Raw genomic sequence first — 22,062 nt, 5'->3', positions numbered from 1 at the left:
ACAGATATTTTTCTTATTTGTGCATTAATTTATTGTGATGTATTGTATAATTACGTATTGTTTAGTGTTAAGTTTTTGCGCATGAAACGAACGAATAAAAACATTTTTTTGAAAGAAAAAGAAAAGAAACAAGAGAGGCAAGGCCTTCAAGACTCACTTGTGATACACTTTAAAAAAAAATCTAATCGTTAAAATGTGTTCTGTATTTGTTATTATAAAGCTTCGGGTTAAAAAAAAAAGGAAAAAAAAAGTCCTAACCAGATTCGAACCCCGCGTGTTCGGGTGAAAAGAAACTGTCTTACCCATTACACTATCGTGGCTCCTTTACTGACGTTCTAAAATTTAATATTTGAACATACTTTTTAAAGGGCGATAAATCAATTGCCGTATTCGCAGTGAGAACGCTGTTTAAATCATATTATTCTGGTGTATCTTGGGCATTCATAAAATCTTTAAGGGCAATAAAAAAAATTCTTTTTAAGTCCGCGGTAAAGGAGACGTGGCTATCGCCCTAATCACACTGCAACATTTAGCCGTTTTCTCTAGATCTAGATACATGTACAAGTTTAGTTACACCCGCCGGGAATGTAGTACGACACGGCCGATTCAATTTCTCTTTTATGTTAATTCTAGTTTAATAGTTTTAAAGTTGATATGGAAATTTAGTATTTTGTTAAACTAATAACATGTAGAGCCAAGTACAAATACTTCTAAACGTCGTATGAAGTGAAAAGGACTTCATTTTGAGAAAATTCAAGACTGGAAATTTTTTCGTTTATCCTGATCAAATCAAGGGTATTAACTCGCTTGGTTTACAATTTTTAACTGTGAATTCCAACTGATTCTGTGGATATTTTTATGGCAGTTTGGGGCATAATCCAGTAAGTGATGAGGCGTTCACAAATCTTTCTCTGAATAAATATTTAACGGTCTCCTTCTCCAACTTTCCATCACATGTTATCGTGTATTGTCCATTGAATATAGGATTGAACGGGCAGGTCAACAACTTGAAACAAAATGGCGTCGTTCGCGTTCGCGAAGAATATGAGCACGCGCTTTGAATGTGTATAAATATGTGTACGCAATTGATTTTTGCCCATGACCTTCAGGGCTCAGCCAGTAGATCTGTAAAGTCCACTCGTCGTATTGATTTTAGTATTTTCCGAAAAAGACCACTTGGGCGAATGAACATAGTGAAAGCCCTGTACACTGAGACTAAAACACGCAAGCTTTTTATGTATTGAGTATAATTTCAAAATGTAATGTTTAAGATGAGAAAGATCAGTTTCAAGCAAATTAAGTCCCCTAGCATTAATTACAGATTAATTTCCCTTTTTTTACTATCTGCACCAAAACGTTTGCAAAATAAATAAAACTTCCATGCTTAGCAAAAGACGTTCCTGTTTGAACAAAAAATGATAGTAATGACTGCTCTTGTTGTTGTGTCAGAATATCAGATCAAAGTGCCAAGTTTAGAGAATACAAAAAATATAAATATAACAGTAAATACAGTTTGCATATAATTTGGCTTCTTTTTATATTTTTTTGTGCCCATCCCAGAGGTGCAATATTGTTTTAAACAAGATGACTGGAAATAACTGAATTTTTCCTATTTTTATGCCTAATTTGGTGTCAACTGACAAAGTATTTGCAGAGAAAATGTCAATGTTAAAGTTTACCACACACACACACACACACACACACACACACACACACACACACAACCGAACACTGGGTTAAAACATAGACTCACTTTGTTTACACAAGTGAGTCAAAAAAAGGCAAAATCATCTTCCAACTATGCTTAGGTATAACCGTCCCATAACCACACCCAGGCAAAAATAAAAACAACCTTATCCTAGCCTCTCCAGCTCCAAACCACACCATGGTATGAAACACACCTTACTACACATAAGTAACCCCCCCCCCGCCCCCCACCGACCCCCACCCATAAAAAACAACAATCCAGGTAAAGCACACCTGGTGAAACCACCTCCAAACAACACCTGTCTCCTAACCACACCTAAATAATACCGTAATCTAATCACACTTCGGTAAAACCGTATCCCAACGACACCTAGGTAAAACCACCTCCTTGTCATACCTAGGGAAACCTTTTTCCAGGTAAAACCACCTCCAAACCACAATTGATCACAACCGGGTAAAACCACCTTCTATCCGCTCGATAGTAAAACCACTCCCTGAATACACACTGGTAAAACCAGTTTCTAACCACTCGTAAGTAAAACCAGTTTCTAACCACACATCGGTAAAACCGCTTTCTAACCACACATCGGTAAAACCGCTTCCTAACCACACATTGGTAAAACCACCTCCTAACCACTCGTTGGTAAAACTACTTCCGTACCACACATTGGTAAAACCACTTCCTAACCACACGTTGGTAAAACTATTTCCTAACCACTCGTTGGTAAAATCACCTCCTAACCACACATTGGTAAAACCAGCTCCTAACCACACATTGATAAAACCACCTTCAAACCTCACCATCGTAATCATGCGCGCATGCATGTGTGTGCGTGGGGGATGTGGAGGTGCCTTTTCGTTTCCTTGAACCTAAACATTCCCTGTCGGCCACGGTCGGACGGACAGACATGCTGTTCTTGTATCCTTGCATTGGTACTTCTCTCTCTCTCTCTCTCTCTCTCTCTCTCTCTCTCTCTCTCTCTCTCTCCCCTCTCTCTGTCTCTCTCTCTCCCTCTCTCTCTTTCTCTCCCTCTCCCTCTCTCGCCCTCTCTCTCTCTCCCTCTCCCCCCTCTCTCTCTCCCCCCTCTCTCTCCCTCTTCCTCTCTCTCTGTCTCCCCCTCTCTTTCTCCCTCTCTCCCCCTCTCTCTCTCCCTCTCCTCCTCTCTCCCTCTCCCTCTCTCTCTCTATCTCTATCTCTCTCTTTCTCTCTCTCTGATCTCTCTTTTTGTTTGTTTGTTTATTTTCGTCTTAGTTTAGCTTTGTTGAAAATCATGTTTGGTCCGTTTCAAACTTCGAGCTGTGAAGACATCACGTCAAATAATACTTGCTATGTATATGTACCACGCAGGACAGGACTTGTTGTTGTTGTTGCTGTTGTTGTTGTTGTATATATCAGATTTTCCTGTTCTATCTATCATGTATCGTGACATGTTCCAAAATTTATTTTATCTTTTAAAAACTTTTTTATTGAGACATCTTGCTGTAGCGCATATTCTTTGAAGCACTAATAAGATTACTGTTTATTTAAACCAGTACTCGTCTTGAAAAACAAATCTTGCTATGACGCATGATCTTGAAGCACTAATGAAGTACTGTTTAACTAAACCAGTGCTCGTCTAAAAAAACAACAACAAACAAACAACAACAAAAACCCCACCTGATCTTGATTTTCTGTAGGACTACGTGATGCCTTGGGCACCGAGGCCCTGTCCCTGCTGCCCACAGAGGAGGACTACAACGGTGCCCTGAGCTCTCTCATCCGCCTCCAGCACGTTTACAACCTCAGCGCCAGCAGCATGTACGCCGGCAACTACCTTGGTCACGAAGGCCCTGCCCTGAGCCTGTCCGATGCGTTTCTGTTGGGTCGACAGGCTTTCACTGACGGCTACCTGCCGGAGAGCATCACCTGGCTAGAGCTATGCACTCGGCTTCTGCAGGAGCAAGGGGGACTCTTCCCTTCCACCTTCAGCGTGTCTGGCACCGAGGCCTCACCTTTTGTCACCCTGGCTTGGAGCACGGCTCTTTTGGGGCGGGCGTACGTGTATGTGAGTAAAGATCTTCTTCTTCTTCTTCTTCTTCTTCTTCTTCTTCTTCTTCTTCTTCTTCTTCTTCTTCTTCTTCTTCTTCTTCTTCTCCTCCTCCTCCTCCTCCTCCTTCTTCTTCTTCTTCTTCTGGGACGGGCTGACAATTATGTGAGCAAAGCTTGTATATTTTCGTCTTCTTCTTGTTCTTCTATGTGGGCTTACATCTATGAGTAAAGCTCTTCTTTCTTTCCTTCTTTCTTCGGGTGGGCTTATATCTCTATGAGGAAAGTTTCTTTTTCTTATTCTTCTGGGGCGGGCTTACATCTGTGCGAATAAAACTCTTATATTTTCTTCTTTTCCTTCATCTTCTCCATCTTTTTCTTCTCCTGGGCTGGCTTACATCTACGTGAGTAAAGCTCTTCTTTCTTTCTTTCTTTCTCCTGGGTAGCCTTACATCTGTATGTGGAAAGCTCTTCGTCTTCTTCTCCTTCCTCTTCTGGGCCGGGTTTACATCAGTGCGAGCCAAGCTCTTATATTTTATTTTCCTTCTTCTTCTCCTTTTCTTTCTTTCTTTCTTCTTCTTCTTCTTCTTCTTCTTCTTCTTCTTCTTCTTCTTCTTCTTCTTCTTCTTCCTCCTCCTGTTGTTGTTGATAGGTTTCTTCATGAATTCAGCAGTCCCTTGTGCCATGCCAGATATTGAGAATGGACGTACTCATTATTTCAGATTAATGAGAAGGAGAAGGCACAGGAGATGTACAATGTGTCCTTCGGCCTGGGTAAGTTTTCTTGTTCTTCTTGTATCTGGTGTTCTTGTTGTTGTTGCTGCTGTTGTTGTTGTTGTTGTTGTTGTTGTTGTTGTTGTTGTTTTCATCAAGTTATTCATCTCGTCCTCCTCCTCCTCCTCCTCCTCCTCCTCCTCCTCCTCCTTCTTCTTCTTCTTCTTCTTCTTCTTCTTCTTCTTCTTCTTCTTCTTCCTCTTCTCCCCCTACATTCTGTGAAGTCACTGGGGGGTGGGGGTGGGGCACAGAATAACTGTTCACCAGATTTCTTCAGGTCTGTCGTGTTGTGTCGCAAAGTCTGGGTCTCTGCATAATCATGGCTTTCTTTCTCGTCATTTTCTGCAGTGTTGTTAGCCCATCGCTTTTTTTTTCTGCCCCTTCCCTCCCACCCGTCTCCCTTTCCTCAACAGTTTCTGGTGGAGGTCATTGTTAACCCGGGCTGCGATCCACTGCTGGCAATGTCTCTATCTACAATGGGCGCAATAGCCAAATGGTTCAAAGCGTTGGACTTTATTCTGAGGGTCCCGGGTTCGAATCTCGGTGACGGCGCCTGGTGGATAAAGGGTGGAGATTTTTCCGATCTTCCAGGTCAGCATATGTGCAGACCTGCTAGTGCCTGAACCCCCTTCGTGTGTATACGCACGAAGAAGATCAAATACGTTCGGTGGGTTATGGAAACAAGAACATACCCCGAAAACGGAGTATGGCTGCCAACATGGCGGAGTAAATACATAAAACTGTCATACACGTAAAATGTTACATGTCTGTCTGAGTGTGTATGTGTGCGTGCCTGAAATTTGATCGAATGACACAGGAAACGAATGATGAGCGCCCAGTGGCAGCCGTCAGTCGGCTCTACACAGGTAGGCAGCCTGTTGTGCAAATGACCCATTGTTTTAAAGCGCTTAGAGCTTGGTCTCTGACCGGGGATAGGCGCTATGTAAGTATCCATATCAATCAATCAATCCTTCAGGATGCGGCGTACCTTGAGCAAGTCAAATCTGGTGGAGGCTCCTCCACACACACCCCACCTCCTCCCTCCACCATCCTCTCCCTAACCGCAACCCCTATCTGGATCAGATGTTCTTGTTTGCTTTACTCCCCACGTGCGGCAAGTAGTATACCTAACTGGGTTACATGGTTATCGGTAACAGAGAACTTCTTTGTCACTACATAATAATACTACACATCCTACTACTACTTCTACTGCTACTACTGCTACTACTGCTACTACTACTAATAATGATAAAATTAATGATGAATACTTGTTGAACGCTTTCCTCCCTTAAAGGGAGCTCAAAGCGCTTTACAAAAAAAAAATAAATAAATAAATAAATAAATAAATAAATTAAATTAAATAAAATAAAAAATAAAAAACACAGAGCAAAGGGATCAACAAAGGAATCAGTCTATCCCCCCCACTCATTTGCAAATGGTGCTCGCGAGTGTATGTTTGCGTGTGCGTACGTGTGTGTGTGTGTGTGTGTCTGTTTGTGTGTGTGTGTAAGTCAAAGTCAAAATTTTTATTTCAAGATGGTAATTAAATAAGCAAAGACTACTCTTTTTTTAATTTTTTTTTTTACATCAAGCCGTGTGTGTGTGTATGCATGTGTGTGTGTGTGTGTGTGTGTGTGTGTGTGGCGTCCGTAGATTCCCCCTCCTCCACCCCCCAACATCCCCAACATACGCACACCTCACTATTTTTGTGTACCTCACGCGCGCATGTGTGTGTGTGTATGTGTGTGTGTGTGTGTGTGTGAATACTGTCGTAATAATAATGGAACATTTCTCACGTGCATGCACTGTGCACTGTGCAGACCCCAATGTGGGTGACGGGCTGCAGCTGAAGGAGGAACTGAAGGGACACTTGAATGCCTACTCCATGAACAGTAAGGTCTGGGACCACAACATGACCACCCTGTGTCTCCGGCCTAAACATCAGCACGTGGTCAGTCTCAGGAGCTTAGAGCGGAGATTGAATGCTGTGGTGTGTGTGTGTGTGTGTTGATAATGATGGCGGTGATGGTGATGATGTGTATGCGTGTGTGTGTGTGTGTGTTGATAATGATGGTGATGATGATGTGTGTGTGTGTGTGTATGTGTGTAAAATACTATTGCTGTTATATAATATCCTCCATGCCCCAAAAGGGGTGAAAGAATTAAATATTTTTTATTCTTGATTCTTGTGTGTGTGTGTGTGTGTGTGTGTGTGTGTGTGTGTGTGTGTGTGTGTGTGTGTGTGTATTTTTTTGTTTTTTTGTTTTGTTTTTTGTTTGTTTTTTTGCTTTTTATCAACGTCTTTTAACGACAAGTGATAGACGACGGGGGCAAAACCCCACGTAAAGGACAATTACACACTGTAAGTGAGTGCTGGAGTATGCATTCTTACATATATACATACATACATACATCCCTCTCTCTCACTCTTTACACACACACACGCGCGCGCGCGCACGCACAAAACAAAGACACAGATACATAGATAGATTTCTCTGTGTGAAATTTCCCAGGGAGAGCGCGTCGCTACACTACAGCGCCACCCATTTTTCGTATCTTTTCCTGCGTGCAGTTTTATTTGTTTTTCCTATCAAAGTGGATTTCTCCACAGAATTTTGCCAGAAACAACCATTTTGTTGCCGTGGTTTCTTTTACGTGCGCTAAGTGCATGCAGAACACGGGGCCTCGGTTTATCGTCTCATCCGAATGACTAGCGTCCAGACCACCATCAAGGTCTAGTGGAGGGGGGGGGGAGAAATTATCGGCGGCTGAGCCGTGATTCGAACCAGCGAGCTCAGATTCTCTCGCTTCCAATGCGGACGCGTTACCTCTAAGCCATCACTCCACTATGTGTGTGTGTATGCGCGCGCGCGCGTGCGTGCGTGAGAGAGAGAGTGGATGGATGAGGTGGCGACGTAGCCTGTGTTGTCCATTCGGTCATTGGCTGTTTCAAACACTCTGTCATTCTGAAGAAGTCGAATCCAGCGACAAGAGCCATGTAAGTAAACCTATTTCTTTTCTTTATGTTCTTCAGACGAAAATACTTCCTCTGCACGTGTGTCGCTACAAACGGGCCTTCGGGAATTCTTACTTGATATACAAGGAGGAAATCCTGTCCGTACAGCCTTACGCGTCACTCTTTTATGACGTCATCCACGACACGGAGATTGACGTCATAAAGGGGCACATCAAAGGAAAGGTTTGTTGTATATATGATCACATGCGGCGAGTGTGTTGTGCATGTGTGTGTGTGTCTGTGTGTGTGTGTGTGTGTTTTCTTGTGAATGCGAGGTAAATATGCACCGCTCTTCTTCTCCTTCTTCTTCTTTGTCAATTTATTTTCGTTTTAAATCCTTTGTCATTTACGTTTTTCATCACTCAGATGTTTCGAGGTCTGGTCGGACAAGGATCCACTGCCACGATAGCTCCCGTTCGAACCAGTGATTTGTAAGTACCTTCTGCTTCTGTAGGCTCCCTGTCTGTAGGCTCTATGTGTCTGTAGGCTCCCAGTCTGTGTCAAAAGGCTCTCTGTCTGTGTCTGCATGCTACCTGTCTGTGTCTATAGGTTGTCTGTAGGCTCCCTGTCTGTAGCCTCCCTGTCTATGCCTGTAGCCTCCCTGTAGTCTCTCTGTCTGTGGGCACACTGTCTGTGTCTGTAGGTTCCCTGTCTATGTCTGTAGGCTCCCTGTCTATGTCTGTAGGCTCCCTGTCTATGTCTGTAGGCTCCTAGGCTCCCTGTCTAGGCTCCCTGTCTGTGTCTGTAGGCTCCCTGTCTGTGTCTGTAGGCTCCCTGTCTGTGTCTGTAGGCTCCTAGGCTCCCTATGTCTGTAGGCTCCCTGTCTGTGTCTGCAGGCTCCTTGGCTCCCTATGTCTGTAGGCTCCCTGTCTGTGTCTGTAGGCTCCTAGGCTCCCTATGTCTGTAGGCTCCCTGTCTGTGTCTGCAGGCTCCTAGGCTCCCTATGTCTGTAGGCTCCCTGTCTGTGTCTGTAGGCTCCTAGGCTCCCTATGTCTGTAGGCTCCCTGTCTGTGTCTGTAGGCTCCCTGTCTGTGTCTGCAGGCTCCTTGGCTCCCTGTCTGTGTCTGTAGACTCCCTGTCTGTGTCTGTAGACTCCCTGTCTGTGTCTGCAGGCTCCCTGTCTGTGTCTGCAGCCTCCTAGGCTCCCTGTCTGTGTCTGTAGACTCCCTGTCTGTGTCTGTAGACTCCCTGTCTGTGTCTCCAGGCTCCCTGTCTGTGTCTGTAGACTCCCTGTCTGTGTCTGTAGGCTCCCTGACTCCCTGTCTGTGTCTGTAGACTCCCTGTCTGTGTCTGTAAGCTCCCTGACTCCATGTCTGTGTCTGGAGGCTCCCTGTCTGTGTCTGCAGACTCCTTGACTGTGTCTGTAGGCTTTCTGTCTGTGTCTGCAGGCTCCCTGTCTGTATCTGCAGGCTCCCTATCTGTGTCTGTAGGCTCCCTGTCTGTGTCTGCAGACTCCTTGACTGTCTGCAGGCTCCCTGTCTGTGTCTCCAGGCTCCCTGTCTGTGTCTGTAGGCTCATAGGCTCCCTGTCTGTGTCTCCAGGCTCCCTGTCTGTATCTGCAGACTTCCTGTCTGTGTCTGTAGGCTCATAGGCTCCCTGTCTGTGTCTCCAGGCTCCCTGTCTGTGTCTGCAGGCTCATAGGCTCCCTGTCTGTGTCTGTAGGCTCCCTGCCTGTGTCTGCAGACTCCTTGACTGTGTCTGTAGGCTCATAGGCTCCCTGTCTGTAGTTTGTTTTGGAGCTCCCTGTCTGCGGGCTCACTGTATGTAGGCTATTTGTGTGTGTCTGTAGGTTTCCTGCATATCTCTCTCCTATTAACGTACTTGCTATTGTCTACTAATATTATTCCTTTTTTTTAAAATCTAAGTATATCAACTATAAAAGGCAAATATAATTATGTGTGACAGAGGGTGGATTCACGACACAGAATTGAACCAAGCGGCCACGCTGTCTCAGAGAGTGAAGGTGATAACAGGATTGGAGGTGGACCAGAGGCATCCTCGTGGACCCAGCTCTGCTGAAGCCATGCAGGTGTGTGTGTGTGTGTGTGTGTGTGTGTGTTCTCCTTTTCTTTCATGAGGAGCAAGGTGGCAGAATGGTGAAGACGCTCATGTGCCAATGTAACAGTGTCCGTGAGTGTCTGGGTTCGAATCCCGCTCTCTCCCTTTCTCCCCAAGTTGGACTGGAAAATCAAACTGAGCGTGTAGTCATTCGGATGAGATGATAAACTGAGGTCCCGTATGCAATATGCACTTGGCGCACTGGAAAAGAACCCATGACGTCATAAATAATGTCCTCCGGCAAAACTATGAAAGACGAAATCCACTCTGATAGGTAAACAATGCATGTGTGTAATCAAGGCCTGACTAGCGCGTTGGGTTATGCTAGTTGGTCAGGCGTCTGCCTAGCAGATGTGGCGTGGCGTATACGGATTTATCCGAACGCAGTGACGCCGTCTGGAGAAACTGAAACTGACACTATTGTTGTTAAGTTTTTTTTAAGATGTAGTAAAATATGTACTGTGTATGTGGAAGAAAGTTAGGGAGAAGACTGAGCACCCGAGTGAATTAAAGTCTTATATTATATTATTATAATCTTATGTTATATATTATAAAGTCTCATATTATATGCTTTGCCCTTTCCTGTCCTTTAACGTCTCTTCACATTCATACTTTGTCCTTCAAGTGTCTTCACATATGTTTGTTTTGCGTTTTTGGTTAATTGAAAAAAAAAATCCTTCCAGTCTTTTGAACGTCTCTTCACATGCGTATCACTTCCGTAACGTCTCTTGCCATAATTATGTGTTTTGTCCTTTGGGGACTTTTTGACATCTCTTTACATAATCTATGTCCTTTGTCCTTTCTTGTCTTCTTAACGTCTCTCCACATACTTGCTTTTTCCTTAACGTCTGTTAACATATGTATTTTGTCTTTCGTGTCTTTTTAACGTCTGTTCACATATGTGTTTTGTCCTTCCCTGTCTTTTTAACGTCTGTTCACATATGTATTTTGTCTTTCGTGTCTTTTTAACGTCTGTTCACATAATTATGTGTTTTTGTCTTTCGTGTCTTTTTAACGTCTGTTCACATAATTATGTGTTTTTGTCTTTCGTGTCTTTTTAACGTCTGTTCACATAATATGTGTTTTGTCTTTCGTGTCTTTTTAACGTCTGTTCACATAATTATGTGTTTTTGTCTTTCGTGTCTTTTTAACGTCTGTTCACATAATATGTGTTTTGTCTTTCGTGTCTTTTTAACGTCTGTTCACATAATTATGTGTTTTTGTCTTTCGTGTCTTTTTAACGTCTGTTCACATAATTATGTGTTTTTGTCTTTCGTGTCTTTTTAACATCTGTTCACATAATATGTGTTTTGTCTTTCGTGTCTTTTTCACCGTCTGTTCACATATGTGTTTTGTCTTTCCTGTCTTTTTCACCGTCTGTTCACATATGTGTTGTGTCTTTCCTGTCTTTTTACCGTCTGTTAACATATGTGTTTTGTCCTTCCATGTCTTTTTACCGTCTGTTAACATATGTGTTGTGTCTTTCCTGTCTTTTTACCGTCTGTTAACATATGTGTTGTGTCTTTCCTGTCTTTTTACCGTCTGTTAACATATGTGTTGTGTCTTTCCTGCCTTTTTACCGTCTGTTAACATATGTGTTGTGTCTTTCCTGTCTTTTTACCGTCTGTTAACATATGTGTTTTGTCTTTCCTGTCTTTTTACCGTCTGTTAACATATGTGTTTTGTCTTTCCTGTCTTCTTACCGTCTGTTCACATAATGTGCGTTGTCCTTACTTGTCGTTTTACTGCTGTTTACATATGTGTTGTTTTTTTGTTCGTTGTTGGTGTCGTTTGTTTTGGGGTTTTTTTGTTGTTTTTTTTTTGGGGGGGGGGTTGTTTGTTTGTTTTGGTTTGTTTTTTTTTTTTTTTTTCCTTTCCTGTCTTTTTGACATCTCTTCACATAAGCCTTTTCAGACGGATATTAGAAATACTGACGAATGTTAATGTTATGGATGCATCATTATAAGTATTAGACGTATTAAGAAGGAAATTATTAGTTGTATTATTGTGGTTGTTATCGGCTGTTTTACCCAAACTAACAACGGTTACATGAACGCCCCACAGGCTTCGGGAAACAGGATTTTGCTATGGTGACAGCTGATGGATTGGGGTGTGGCGGTTTCTATGTCTCAAAATATTTGCCTATGTATCAGAAGTATGTGTGTGTGTGTGTGTGTGTGTGTGTGTGTGTGTGTGTGTGTGTGTGTGTGTGTGCATGTATGTGTGCGTATATGTGTGTGCGTGTGTGTGTGTGTGTGTGTGTGCGTGTGTGTGTGTGCGCGTGCGTGCGTGTGTGTGTGTGCGCGTGTGTCCGTGTGTGTGTTCGTTCTTTTGTTTAGCGTCTTTTCACTATCAGTGATATTAGACGTTAAAAAAAAAAAAAAAAAAAAAAAAAAAAATGTGTGTGTGTGTGTGCGCGCGCGTGCGTGCGTGTGTGTGTGTGGGCGCGCGCGTGTGTGTGTGTGTGTGTGTGTGTGTGTGTGTGTGTTTGAGTGTGTGTGTGTGTGTTTGAGTGTGTGTGTGTGTGTGTGTGTGTGTGTGTGTGTGTGTGTGTGTGTGTGTGTGTGTTTGAGTGTGTGTGTGTGTGTGTGTGTGTGTGTGTGTGTGTGTGTGTGTGTGTGTGTGTGTGTGTGTGTGTGAGTGTGTGTGTGTGTGTGTGTGTGTGTGTGTGTGTGTGTGTGTGTGTGTGTGTGTGTGTTTCAGGTTGTGAACTACGGGTTAGGAGGACACTACGACGCACATGTAGACCCTCACATAGTTAGTATCTGTTTTTTCCTGTGTATGTTATATGTGTTGTTCTATGTGTAGATATGTACTGATATCAGGATGATGTGATAAGGTACTGATCCGTTGATGTGTGAATGTACTGATACCAGGTTGATGTGGGTATGTACTGATGTAAGATTGATGAAGGAATGCTCTCATATCAGTTGATGTAGGAATGTACTGATATCAGGTTCATGCTGGAATGCTCTGATATCAGGTTCATCTAGGAAAGCACTGATATCTCGTTCACGAAAAACATGTACTGATATCAGGTTGACGTAGGTATGTACCGATATCAGATTGACGTAGGAATATACTGATATCAGATGCATGTAGGAATGTACTAATATCAGTTTGTTGCAGTAATGTACTGATATCAGATTCATATAGGAATGTACTAATATTAGTTTGTTGCAGAAATTTACTGATATCAGATACATGTAGGGATGTACTAATGTCAGTTTGTTGCAGGAATGTACTGTACTGTTATCAGGTTCGTGTAGGAATGTACTAATATCAGTTTGTTACAGGAATGTACTGATATCAGGTTCATGTAGGAATACACTGATATCGTGTAGACGTAAGAATGTACTAATTTCATGCTGATATGTGAATGCATTGATGTCAGGTTATCGTAGGAATGTACTTATATCAGATTGACATGCACGATGTACTGATATCAGGTTAGTGCAGAAATGTACTGATATCAGATTGATTTATGAATGTACTGATATCAGGCTGATGTAGGAAAGTACTGATACCTGGTTGAAGTAGGAATGTACTCAAATTAATATGTGCTAATTAATGATATCAGGTTGATGTAGGAATGTACTGGTATCAGGTTAACGTGGGAACGTGCTGATATCAGGTTAATGTGGGAACGTTCTGATATCAGGTTAATGTGGGAACGTTCTGATATCATGGTGATGTGGGAACGTTCTGATATCAGGTTGATGTGGGAACGTTCTGATATCATGGTGATGTGGGAACGTTCTGGTATCACGTTGATGTGGGAACGTTCTGATATCATGGCAATGTGGGAACGTTCTGGTATCAGGTTGATGTGGGAACGTTCTGATATGGTGATGTGGGAACGTTCTGATATCAGGTTGATGTGGGAACGTTCTGATATCAGGTTGATGTGGGAACGTTCAGATATCATGGCAATGTGGGAACGTTCTGATATCACGTTGATGTGGGAACGTTCTGATATCAGGTTGATGTGGGAACGTTCTGGTATTAGGATGATGTGGGAATGCTCTGTTATCAGGTTGATGTGGGAATGTTCTGGTATCAGGTTGATGTGGGAACGTTCTGATATCAGGATGATGTGGCACGTTCTGATATCAGGTTGATGTGGGAATGTTCTGGTATCAGGATGATGTGGGAACGTTCTGATATCAGGTTGATGTGGGAATGTTCTGGTATCAGGATGATGTGTGAATGCTCTGATATCAGGTTGATGTGGGAACGTTCTGATATCAGGATGATGTGGGAACGTCTTGATATCTGGTTGATGTGGGAACGTTCTGATGTCATGGTGATGTGGGAACGTTCCGATATCCGGTTGACATGGGAACGTTCTGATATCAGGTTGATGTGGGAACGTTCTGGTATCAGGTTGATGTGGGAATGCTCTGACATGTGGTTCTTGACTTGACAGAATGCTCCTAGTAATGACGTACTGCTTAGCAGGTCGGGACCCCGTATAGCCACGTTCCTCATGTATGTGAGTATCAGTTCTCTCCCCCGCACGCACTCTCTCTCTCTCTCTCTGTGTGGTCTTTTGGTCATAAACATCAAATGTCAGAGCTAAGTTCTACGAATCCGTGAAATTACTGAGACTGAAAAACAAATGATGTATTCTCAATACCCTTGTCTGTGTGTCTATCTCATTTCCTCCATTCCTCCTTCCCTCCCTCCCCCCTCTCTTCCTCTCTCTCTCTTAACAGTTTTTCCTCTCGCTCCTTCTTCGTATCTCTTCCTTTTCTTACCTTCTTCCTTCCCTCTCTCCTTCACGCTACGCATACAATGCTATTTTGTGGAGAATTGTGTACTTTCTATGTCATTTATTTGTTCTTGTTGTTGTTGCCATGCGATGTGTATGTATTTTTTTCCTATTTTTTTCAGTCTTCTTGTATTTCCTAGATCAGTTTATACGTTTTCTTTACGAGGGTAGGATGAAAGACCGATAAGTGCCTATTCCTTTTCCCTCAATAAAAAAGGTTCGATTTCTATTTCTCTCTCTCTCTCTCTCTCTCTCTCTCTCTCTCTCTCTCTCTCTGTATGAAGAAGTTGAGACAGTCGAAAGACATCAACTGGAAAAAAAGGATGCTTGGAATGCCAGGAAAAGTGTCGCCAACAAAAAACTGTTACTTACCTACAAGTTTTACACTGCTTTCATCACACACACACACACACACACACACACACACAGAGAGAGAGAGAGAGAGAGAGAGAGAGAGTTATCAGAGGATGTAAACAGAATGAAGAGAGACCTAAGCAGAAGCAGACAGAAAAAAAGAGACAGAGACAAAAATACAAAGGCAGAGAGAGAACCGTGTCATATATTTGTGTGTGTGTGCATTCGTGCGTGCGTGCGCGTGCGCGCGTGTATGTGTGTATGTGTTTGAGCGCGCGCACGTGTGAGTATAAATGTGTGTGTGTGTGTGTGTGTGTGTGTGTGTGTGTGTATGCCCGTTTGTGTGTGTGTGTGTGTGTGTGTGTGTACATACTTTCGAAACCTAATCAGCTTCTGTTTATAATATTAAAAAAGAAAAAGAAAAAAAGAAATATTCTATTCAATTCTATTCTATTCTGCTCTATTCCTTTTTTTCTTTTCTTTTTTTTTCCTTCTTCTTTTTTTGCACATGTCGAAAATTGAATTTCAACACCTGTGTATAGACAATAGAACCCCCTCCCCCGTCCCCCCCAAAACAAACAAACAAACAAACAAACAAAAAACAAACCAGTGTTGAGTTGTGAGTTTTGTTAATGAATGTGAATCACACCGCACTGTTTCCAGCTCAGCGATGTGGAAGTGGGCGGTAGTACAGTGTTCCTGAGGGCTGGCATTTCTGTTTCTCCCAGAAAGGTATAGATTTCTCTGTCTGTCTGTCTGTCTGACTGACTGTCTTTCTGACTGTCTGTTTCTGTCTGTCAGTTTCTCTCTCTTTGTCTCTCACTCTCTGTCACTGTCTTTGTCCCTCTCTCTCTCTCTCTCTCTCTCTCTCTCTCTCTCTCTCTCTCTCTCTCTCTCTCTCTCATGGCCTCGAATCAGAGCACACACAGATATAATTATTTTGAGTTTCAACACTGATGAAAAAAAAATGAAAAAAAAGGGAACATGATATCTCGTGACAAAGGTAAAAGAAAGCTGTCGTGGGGGTTAAGCAGCCCCCTCCCCCAAGAACTGTGAATGCAAATGTGCTTTTAAGATAGATATATATATATATATATATATATATATATATATATATATATATATATATATATATATATATATATATATATGCTTTGTTTTGCTGTGTGCGTCCAGATTTTGACAGACTGGAGCATTTGGAGAATGCTGACACGATGGCTTGCAAAAAGCACTCTTGCTGTATGTTTTGTATCATCCGCAGGACACGGCACTGTTACAGTATAGCGTTGTTATCCACAGTGCATTGTCACTGTTACAATATAGCGTTGTTATCCACAGGGCATTGTCACTGTTTCAATATAGCGTTGTTATCCACAGGGCATTGTCACTGTTACAGTGTAGCGTTGTTATCCACAGGGCATTGTCACTGTTACAGTGTAGCGTTGTTATCCACAGGGCATTGTCACTGTTACAGTGTAGCGTTGTTATCCACAGGGCATTGTCACTGTTACAGTGTAGCGTTGTTATCCACAGGGCATTGTCACTGTTACAGTGTAGCGTTGTTATCCACAGTGCATTGTCACTGTTACAGTGTAGCGTTGTTATCCACAGTGCATTGTCACTGTTTCAATATAGCGTTGTTATCCACAGGGCATTGTCACTGTTTCAATATAGCGTTGTTATCCACAGGGCATTGTCACTGTTACAGTGTATCGTTGTTATCCACAGGGCATTGTCACTGTTTCAATATAGCGTTGTTATCCACAGGGCATTGTCACTGTTACAGTATAGCGTTGTTATCCACAGGGCATTGTCACTGTTTCAATATAGCGTTGTTATCCACAGGGCATTGTCACTGTTTCAATATAGCGTTGTTATCCACAGTGCATTGTCACTGTTTCAATATAGCGTTGTTATCCACAGGGCATTGTCACTGTTACAGTATAGCGTTGTTATCCACAGGGCATTGTCACTGTTTCAATATAGCGTTGTTATCCACAGGGCATTGTCACTGTTTCAATATAGCGTTGTTATCCACAGGGCATTGTCACTGTTACAGTATAGCGTTGTTATCCACAGTGCATTGTCACTGTTACAGTGTAGCGTTGTTATCCACAGTGCATTGTCACTGTTACAGTGTAGCGTTGTTATCCACAGGGCATTGTCACTGTTACAGTATAGCGTTGTTATCCACAGGGCATTGTCACTGTTTCAATATAGCGTTGTTATCCACAGGGCATTGTCACTGTTTCAATATAGCGTTGTTATCCACAGTGCATTGTCACTGTTTCAATATAGCGTTGTTATCCACAGTGCATTGTCACTGTTACAGTGTAGCGTTGTTATCCACAGGGCATTGTCACTGTTACAATATAGCGTTGTTATCCACAGGGCATTGTCACTGTTTCAATATAGCGTTGTTATCCACAGGGCATTGTCACTGTTACAGTATAGCGTTGTTATCCACAGTGCATTGTCACTGTTTCAATATAGCGTTGTTATCCACAGTGCATTGTCACTGTTACAGTGTAGCGTTGTTATCCACAGTGCATTGTCACTGTTACAATATAGCGTTGTTATCCACAGTGCATTGTCACTGTTACAATATAGCGTTGTTATCCACAGGGCATTGTCACTGTTTCAATATAGCGTTGTTATCCACAGTGCATTGTCACTGTTTCAATATAGCGTTGTTATCCACAGGGCATTGTCACTGTTACAGTGTAGCGTTGTTATCCACAGTGCATTGTCACTGTTACAGTGTAGCGTTGTTATCCACAGTGCATTGTCACTGTTACAATATAGCGTTGTTATCCACAGTGCATTGTCACTGTTTCAATATAGCGTTGTTATCCACAGGGCATTGTCACTGTTACAGTATAGCGTTGTTATCCACAGGGCATTGTCACTGTTACAATATAGCGTTGTTATCCACAGGGCATTGTCACTGTTACAATATAGCGTTGTTATCCACAGGGCATTGTCACTGTTACAGTGTAGCGTTGTTATCCACAGGGCATTGTCACTGTTACAGTGTAGCGTTGTTATCCACAGGGCATTGTCACTGTTTCAATATAGCGTTGTTATCCACAGGGCATTGTCACTGTTTCAATATAGCGTTGTTATCCACAGGGCATTGTCACTGTTACAATATAGCGTTGTTATCCACAGAACATAATTATCACTGTGTATGTGTGTATATGTACATGCAGAAAATTATTATAAGTGTACATGTGCGTATGTATATGTATGTTTATGATTGTTGATGTTTATTCATGAGCCATGGACTCATAACATTGTGTATGTATCAAAGGTATTTTGAAATGTGCATTTATCAAAGGTATTTTGAAATGTGCATGTATCAAAGGTATTTTGAAATGTGCATGTATCAAAGTGTATCAAAGGTATTTTGAAATGTGCATGTATCGAAGGTATTTTGAAATGTGCATGTATCAAAGGTATTTTGAAATGTGCATGTATCAAAGGTATTTTGAAATGCCTTTTTCTTTTTGTATCATCCTCCAACCAAAAATGTCCTCTTCTCTTCCTCTCTATGTGTCACGTCTTTTTTCTTTCTTTTTTCTTTTTTTTGTCTTTTTTTCTTCTTTTTTTTTCTTTTTTTTTTTGTCTTTTTTTCTCTCCTTATTTCTTCATCTTCTTCAGTTCTCATTAATATTATAAGTTCAATATTTCTCTCTTCTTTTTGTTTGTGTGTTGTTTGTGTTTTTGTTTGTTTGTTTTCTATACAAATTGTTATGATTTGAATATGTATTTGTCTGTTTATGATATTTAAAAAAAAATAATAATAATAAAGTAAGCACCGCTATGACATTTAGAAAACTCTGGAAGCGTGTCATTCTGTGCCCAATTAAAACCCCTCTGTGCCTGAAAAAAACCAAAAAAACTGTTGGCTTTATCATTCACAGGGCATGACACTGTTCCGGTAAAGGTCAGGATACGGCACTGTACTTGTGTACTTGTGTAGCTTTATTATCCTCAGGGCATGCCACTGTTCTCGTATAACTTTGCTCCGGACATATTCTGGTATACCTCCCTTATCCACAGGACGTGGTACTGTCCTAGTATAGCATTATTATCCACAGGGTATGGCACTGTTCTGGTATAACTTTGCCCCGGACATATTCTGGTATACCTTCCTTATCCACAGGACGTGGTACTGTCCTAGTATAGCATTATTATCCACAGGGTATGGCACTGTTCTGGTACAACTTTAAGCCGGACATATTCTGGTTATAGCTTCGGTATCCACATGGCATGGCGCTTGGCTTGTTTAGCTCTAATATCCACAGGGCATGGTACTGGTCTTGTATAGACCTATTATCCACAGGGCATGGCACTGGTCTAGTATTGCTCAATTATCCACAGAGCATGGTTATGTTCTTGTATAGCTCAATTATCCACACAACATGGTTATGTTCTAGTATTGCTCAATTATCCACACAGCATGTTTGTTCTTGTATAGCTCTATTATCCACATGGCATTGCACTGGTCTAGTATTGATCAATTATCCACAGAGCATGGTTATGTTCTTGTATAGCTCTGTTATTCACAGGACATGGTACTGGTCTAGTATAGCTCAATGATCCACAGAGCATGGTTATGTTCTTGTATAGCTCTGTTATTCACAGGACATGGTACTGGTCTAGTATTGATCAATTATCCACACAGCATGTTTGTTCTTGTATAGCTCTATTATCCACATGGCATTGCACTGGTCTAGTATAGCTCAATTATCCACAGAGCATGGTTATGTTCTTGTATAGCTCTGTTATTCACAGGACATGGTACTGGTCTAGTATTGATCAATCATCCACATGACATGGCAGTTTTCTAGTACAGCTCTATTATCCACAGAGTATGGCACTGGTCTTGTATAGCTCCATTATCCACGGGTCATGGCACTGGTCTTGTATAGATCTATTATCCACAGGGCATGGCAGTTTTTTAGTATAGCTCTATTATCCTCTGTTTTTGTACAGCTGTACTATCCGCAGGGCATGGCACTGTTCTTGTATAGCTCTATTATCCACAGGTCATGGCACTGGTCTAGTATTGCTCAATCATCCACATGAAATGGCAGTTTTCATGTACAGCTCTATTATCCACAGAGCATGGCACTGGTCTTGTATGGCTCTTTTATCCACTTTGCATGGCAGTTTTCTAGTATAGCTCTATTATTCACAGGACGTGGCACTGGTCTAGTGTATATCAATTATCATCAGGGCACGGCACTGGTCCAGTATTGCTGGGTCATCCACGGGGCAAGACACTTTTCTAGCATTGCTTATTAATCATCCACATGGCCGGGCACTCTTACAATATAGCTTGATTATCTGCAGGGCATGGCACTGTTCTGGTATAACTTCGCTCCGGACATGGAAAACATCGACAACCTCACACAGCACGCAGCCTGTCCCGTGCTGGTTGGACAGAAATGGGGTCAGTTGTTTCATTTTGATATAAATTGTGCACTTCTTTGTGTTAGTGAAAAAACTAGAGAATGAATGAATGAATGAATGAATCTTTATTTTCCAACGGTGGGATTATTAGCAAACTGGCCAACTTATGTATCTGCTATTGTGTGTGCATATGTAAGTGTGTGTGTGTGTGTGTGTGTGTGTGTGTGTGTGTGCCTCTCCCCCCACCTCTGTTTGTGCGTTGAGGGTGGGGGGAGGGGGGTGTCTGTATGTCTGTATTTGTGTGCGTGTGTGTTGTGCGTGAGTGTGTATAATATATTTGTGCGTGCTTGTGCGCGTGCGTGTATGTGCATGCGTGTATGCTCGTGTGTGTGTGTGTGTGTGTGTGTGCGTGGGTGCATGTGTGTGTATGCGTGCGTGCGTCTGTATGTGTGTGTGTGTGTGTGCGTGCGTGCGTCTGTATGTATGTCATTGTGTGTGTGCGTGCATGCATGTGCGTGCATGCATGCGTTTATGTGTGTGTGTGTGCGTGGGTGCATGTGTGTGTGTGTACGTGCATGCATGTGCGTGCGTGCATGCGTGTTTGTGTGTGTGTGCGTGCATGCATGTGCGTGCGTGCGTGCGTGCATGCCTGTGTGTGTGTGTGTGTGTGTGTGTTGTGCGCGTTTCAGTGGCCAACAAGTGGCTGCTGACGTACGGCAACACGTTCCACAGGCCCTGCGGTCCCCACGCCAACAGCACGCAGCTGCACGTGGAGGAACAGCTAACCGGGCACCGCCCACTTTGATTGTTAACAAACCCCACCTGCCACGTTGTTTTTGTTGTTGTTTTCTCTCTCTCTCTCTTTTTTTTTTTTTTTTTTTTTTTTGGTCTTTCGTTCTTTCATTTACTTATTCATTTATTTATTTATTTGGTTGGTTTGTTATCTATTTACTTATTTGTTTCTTTCTTTCTTTATTTATTCAGTTATCTATTTATTTACCTATTTATTTACTTATCTATTGACTTGATTATTTATCTATCTACTTGTCAGTCAGTTTAGTTATTTGTTTGTTTATTTATCTACTTATTTATTCATTCAATTATTTACCTGTATCTTTTCTTTTTTTTCCTTTTCACAAGGGTATTGTATTTCTGTGACTGAACTGTATCACTCTTTGTCACAAAAGGTCTGATAAGCGTGTCGGGTTATACGAAGATCAGGCATCTGTGATGTGGTATAGAGTAGGTATGTATGTATGTATATATGTACACACACACACACACACACACACACACACACACTGTGGATATTTACTGAATTTTGTTGCGTTATGTCTGTGCAATAAAGCTTTAGGCCCGTGTGGTACCTGCTGCGAAACATCGTTTGCTCAAAAGAAAACAACAACAAAAAAAAGGAAAGCACTTACCTGACTAAACTTGTTAATGCAAGTGACAGTTTGCGTTGTTATTTATTTACGGTGTGCTTTCTTACATTCTGTTTCAGTCATTAAATAGACCGCGCCTTAATTTAACATCTAGTCAGTGATGTGAGTCTAGCATTGTCTCAGTGTGCGCGCGCACACACCCACACACACGCTCGAGTGTGCACGCGCACGCACGCACGCAACCGCACAAATGGATTTTGGGAATGATGTCTTCGTTTTGTTTTCTTGAGTTGGAGATTACATAAGACATGCCGGTAACAGAAAGGGTTTGTGCTGTGATTTTCTTCATTTGAGTATGCATCACATAACTATTAGTATCATTACTATAGAGTAGAACTTATGATACTCTTAATTACGCATCACTTTGTTAGTATCACTTCCACAGGGTAGGGTCTGGGTTTGGATACTTCTAGTTATGCATCACCATTATCGCTATAGAGTAGTATATTTGTGCTGCGATATTCTTAGTTACACATCATGTGTGATT

The 22,062-nt window shown here is 42.1% G+C and overlaps 1 protein-coding gene across 1 annotated transcript in view; it reads left to right on the top strand.

Moving 5' to 3' along the window:
• Positions 1-20,971, top strand: part of LOC143287425 (prolyl 4-hydroxylase subunit alpha-3-like) — a 38,607-nt gene extending 17,636 nt beyond the window's left edge. The window contains exons 4-14 of the mRNA XM_076595412.1: positions 3,385-3,752; positions 4,456-4,507; positions 6,328-6,458; positions 7,542-7,706; positions 7,890-7,954; positions 9,429-9,552; positions 12,285-12,338; positions 14,011-14,076; positions 15,373-15,441; positions 20,071-20,170; positions 20,820-20,971. Coding sequence (XP_076451527.1) covers positions 3,385-3,752; positions 4,456-4,507; positions 6,328-6,458; positions 7,542-7,706; positions 7,890-7,954; positions 9,429-9,552; positions 12,285-12,338; positions 14,011-14,076; positions 15,373-15,441; positions 20,071-20,170; positions 20,820-20,935 — 1,310 coding nt within the window. The 3' untranslated portion in view covers positions 20,936-20,971. The remainder of the gene's footprint in view (positions 1-3,384; positions 3,753-4,455; positions 4,508-6,327; positions 6,459-7,541; positions 7,707-7,889; positions 7,955-9,428; positions 9,553-12,284; positions 12,339-14,010; positions 14,077-15,372; positions 15,442-20,070; positions 20,171-20,819) is intronic.
• The last annotated feature ends 1,091 nt before the right edge of the window (positions 20,972-22,062 follow it).

Source organism: Babylonia areolata, chromosome 11 (assembly GCF_041734735.1).
Source record: "Babylonia areolata isolate BAREFJ2019XMU chromosome 11, ASM4173473v1, whole genome shotgun sequence".
NCBI lineage: Eukaryota > Metazoa > Mollusca > Gastropoda > Neogastropoda > Buccinidae > Babylonia > Babylonia areolata.
The sequence above is the reverse complement of the archived record's forward strand: the minus strand, read 5'-3'. Positions and strand labels throughout refer to the sequence as shown.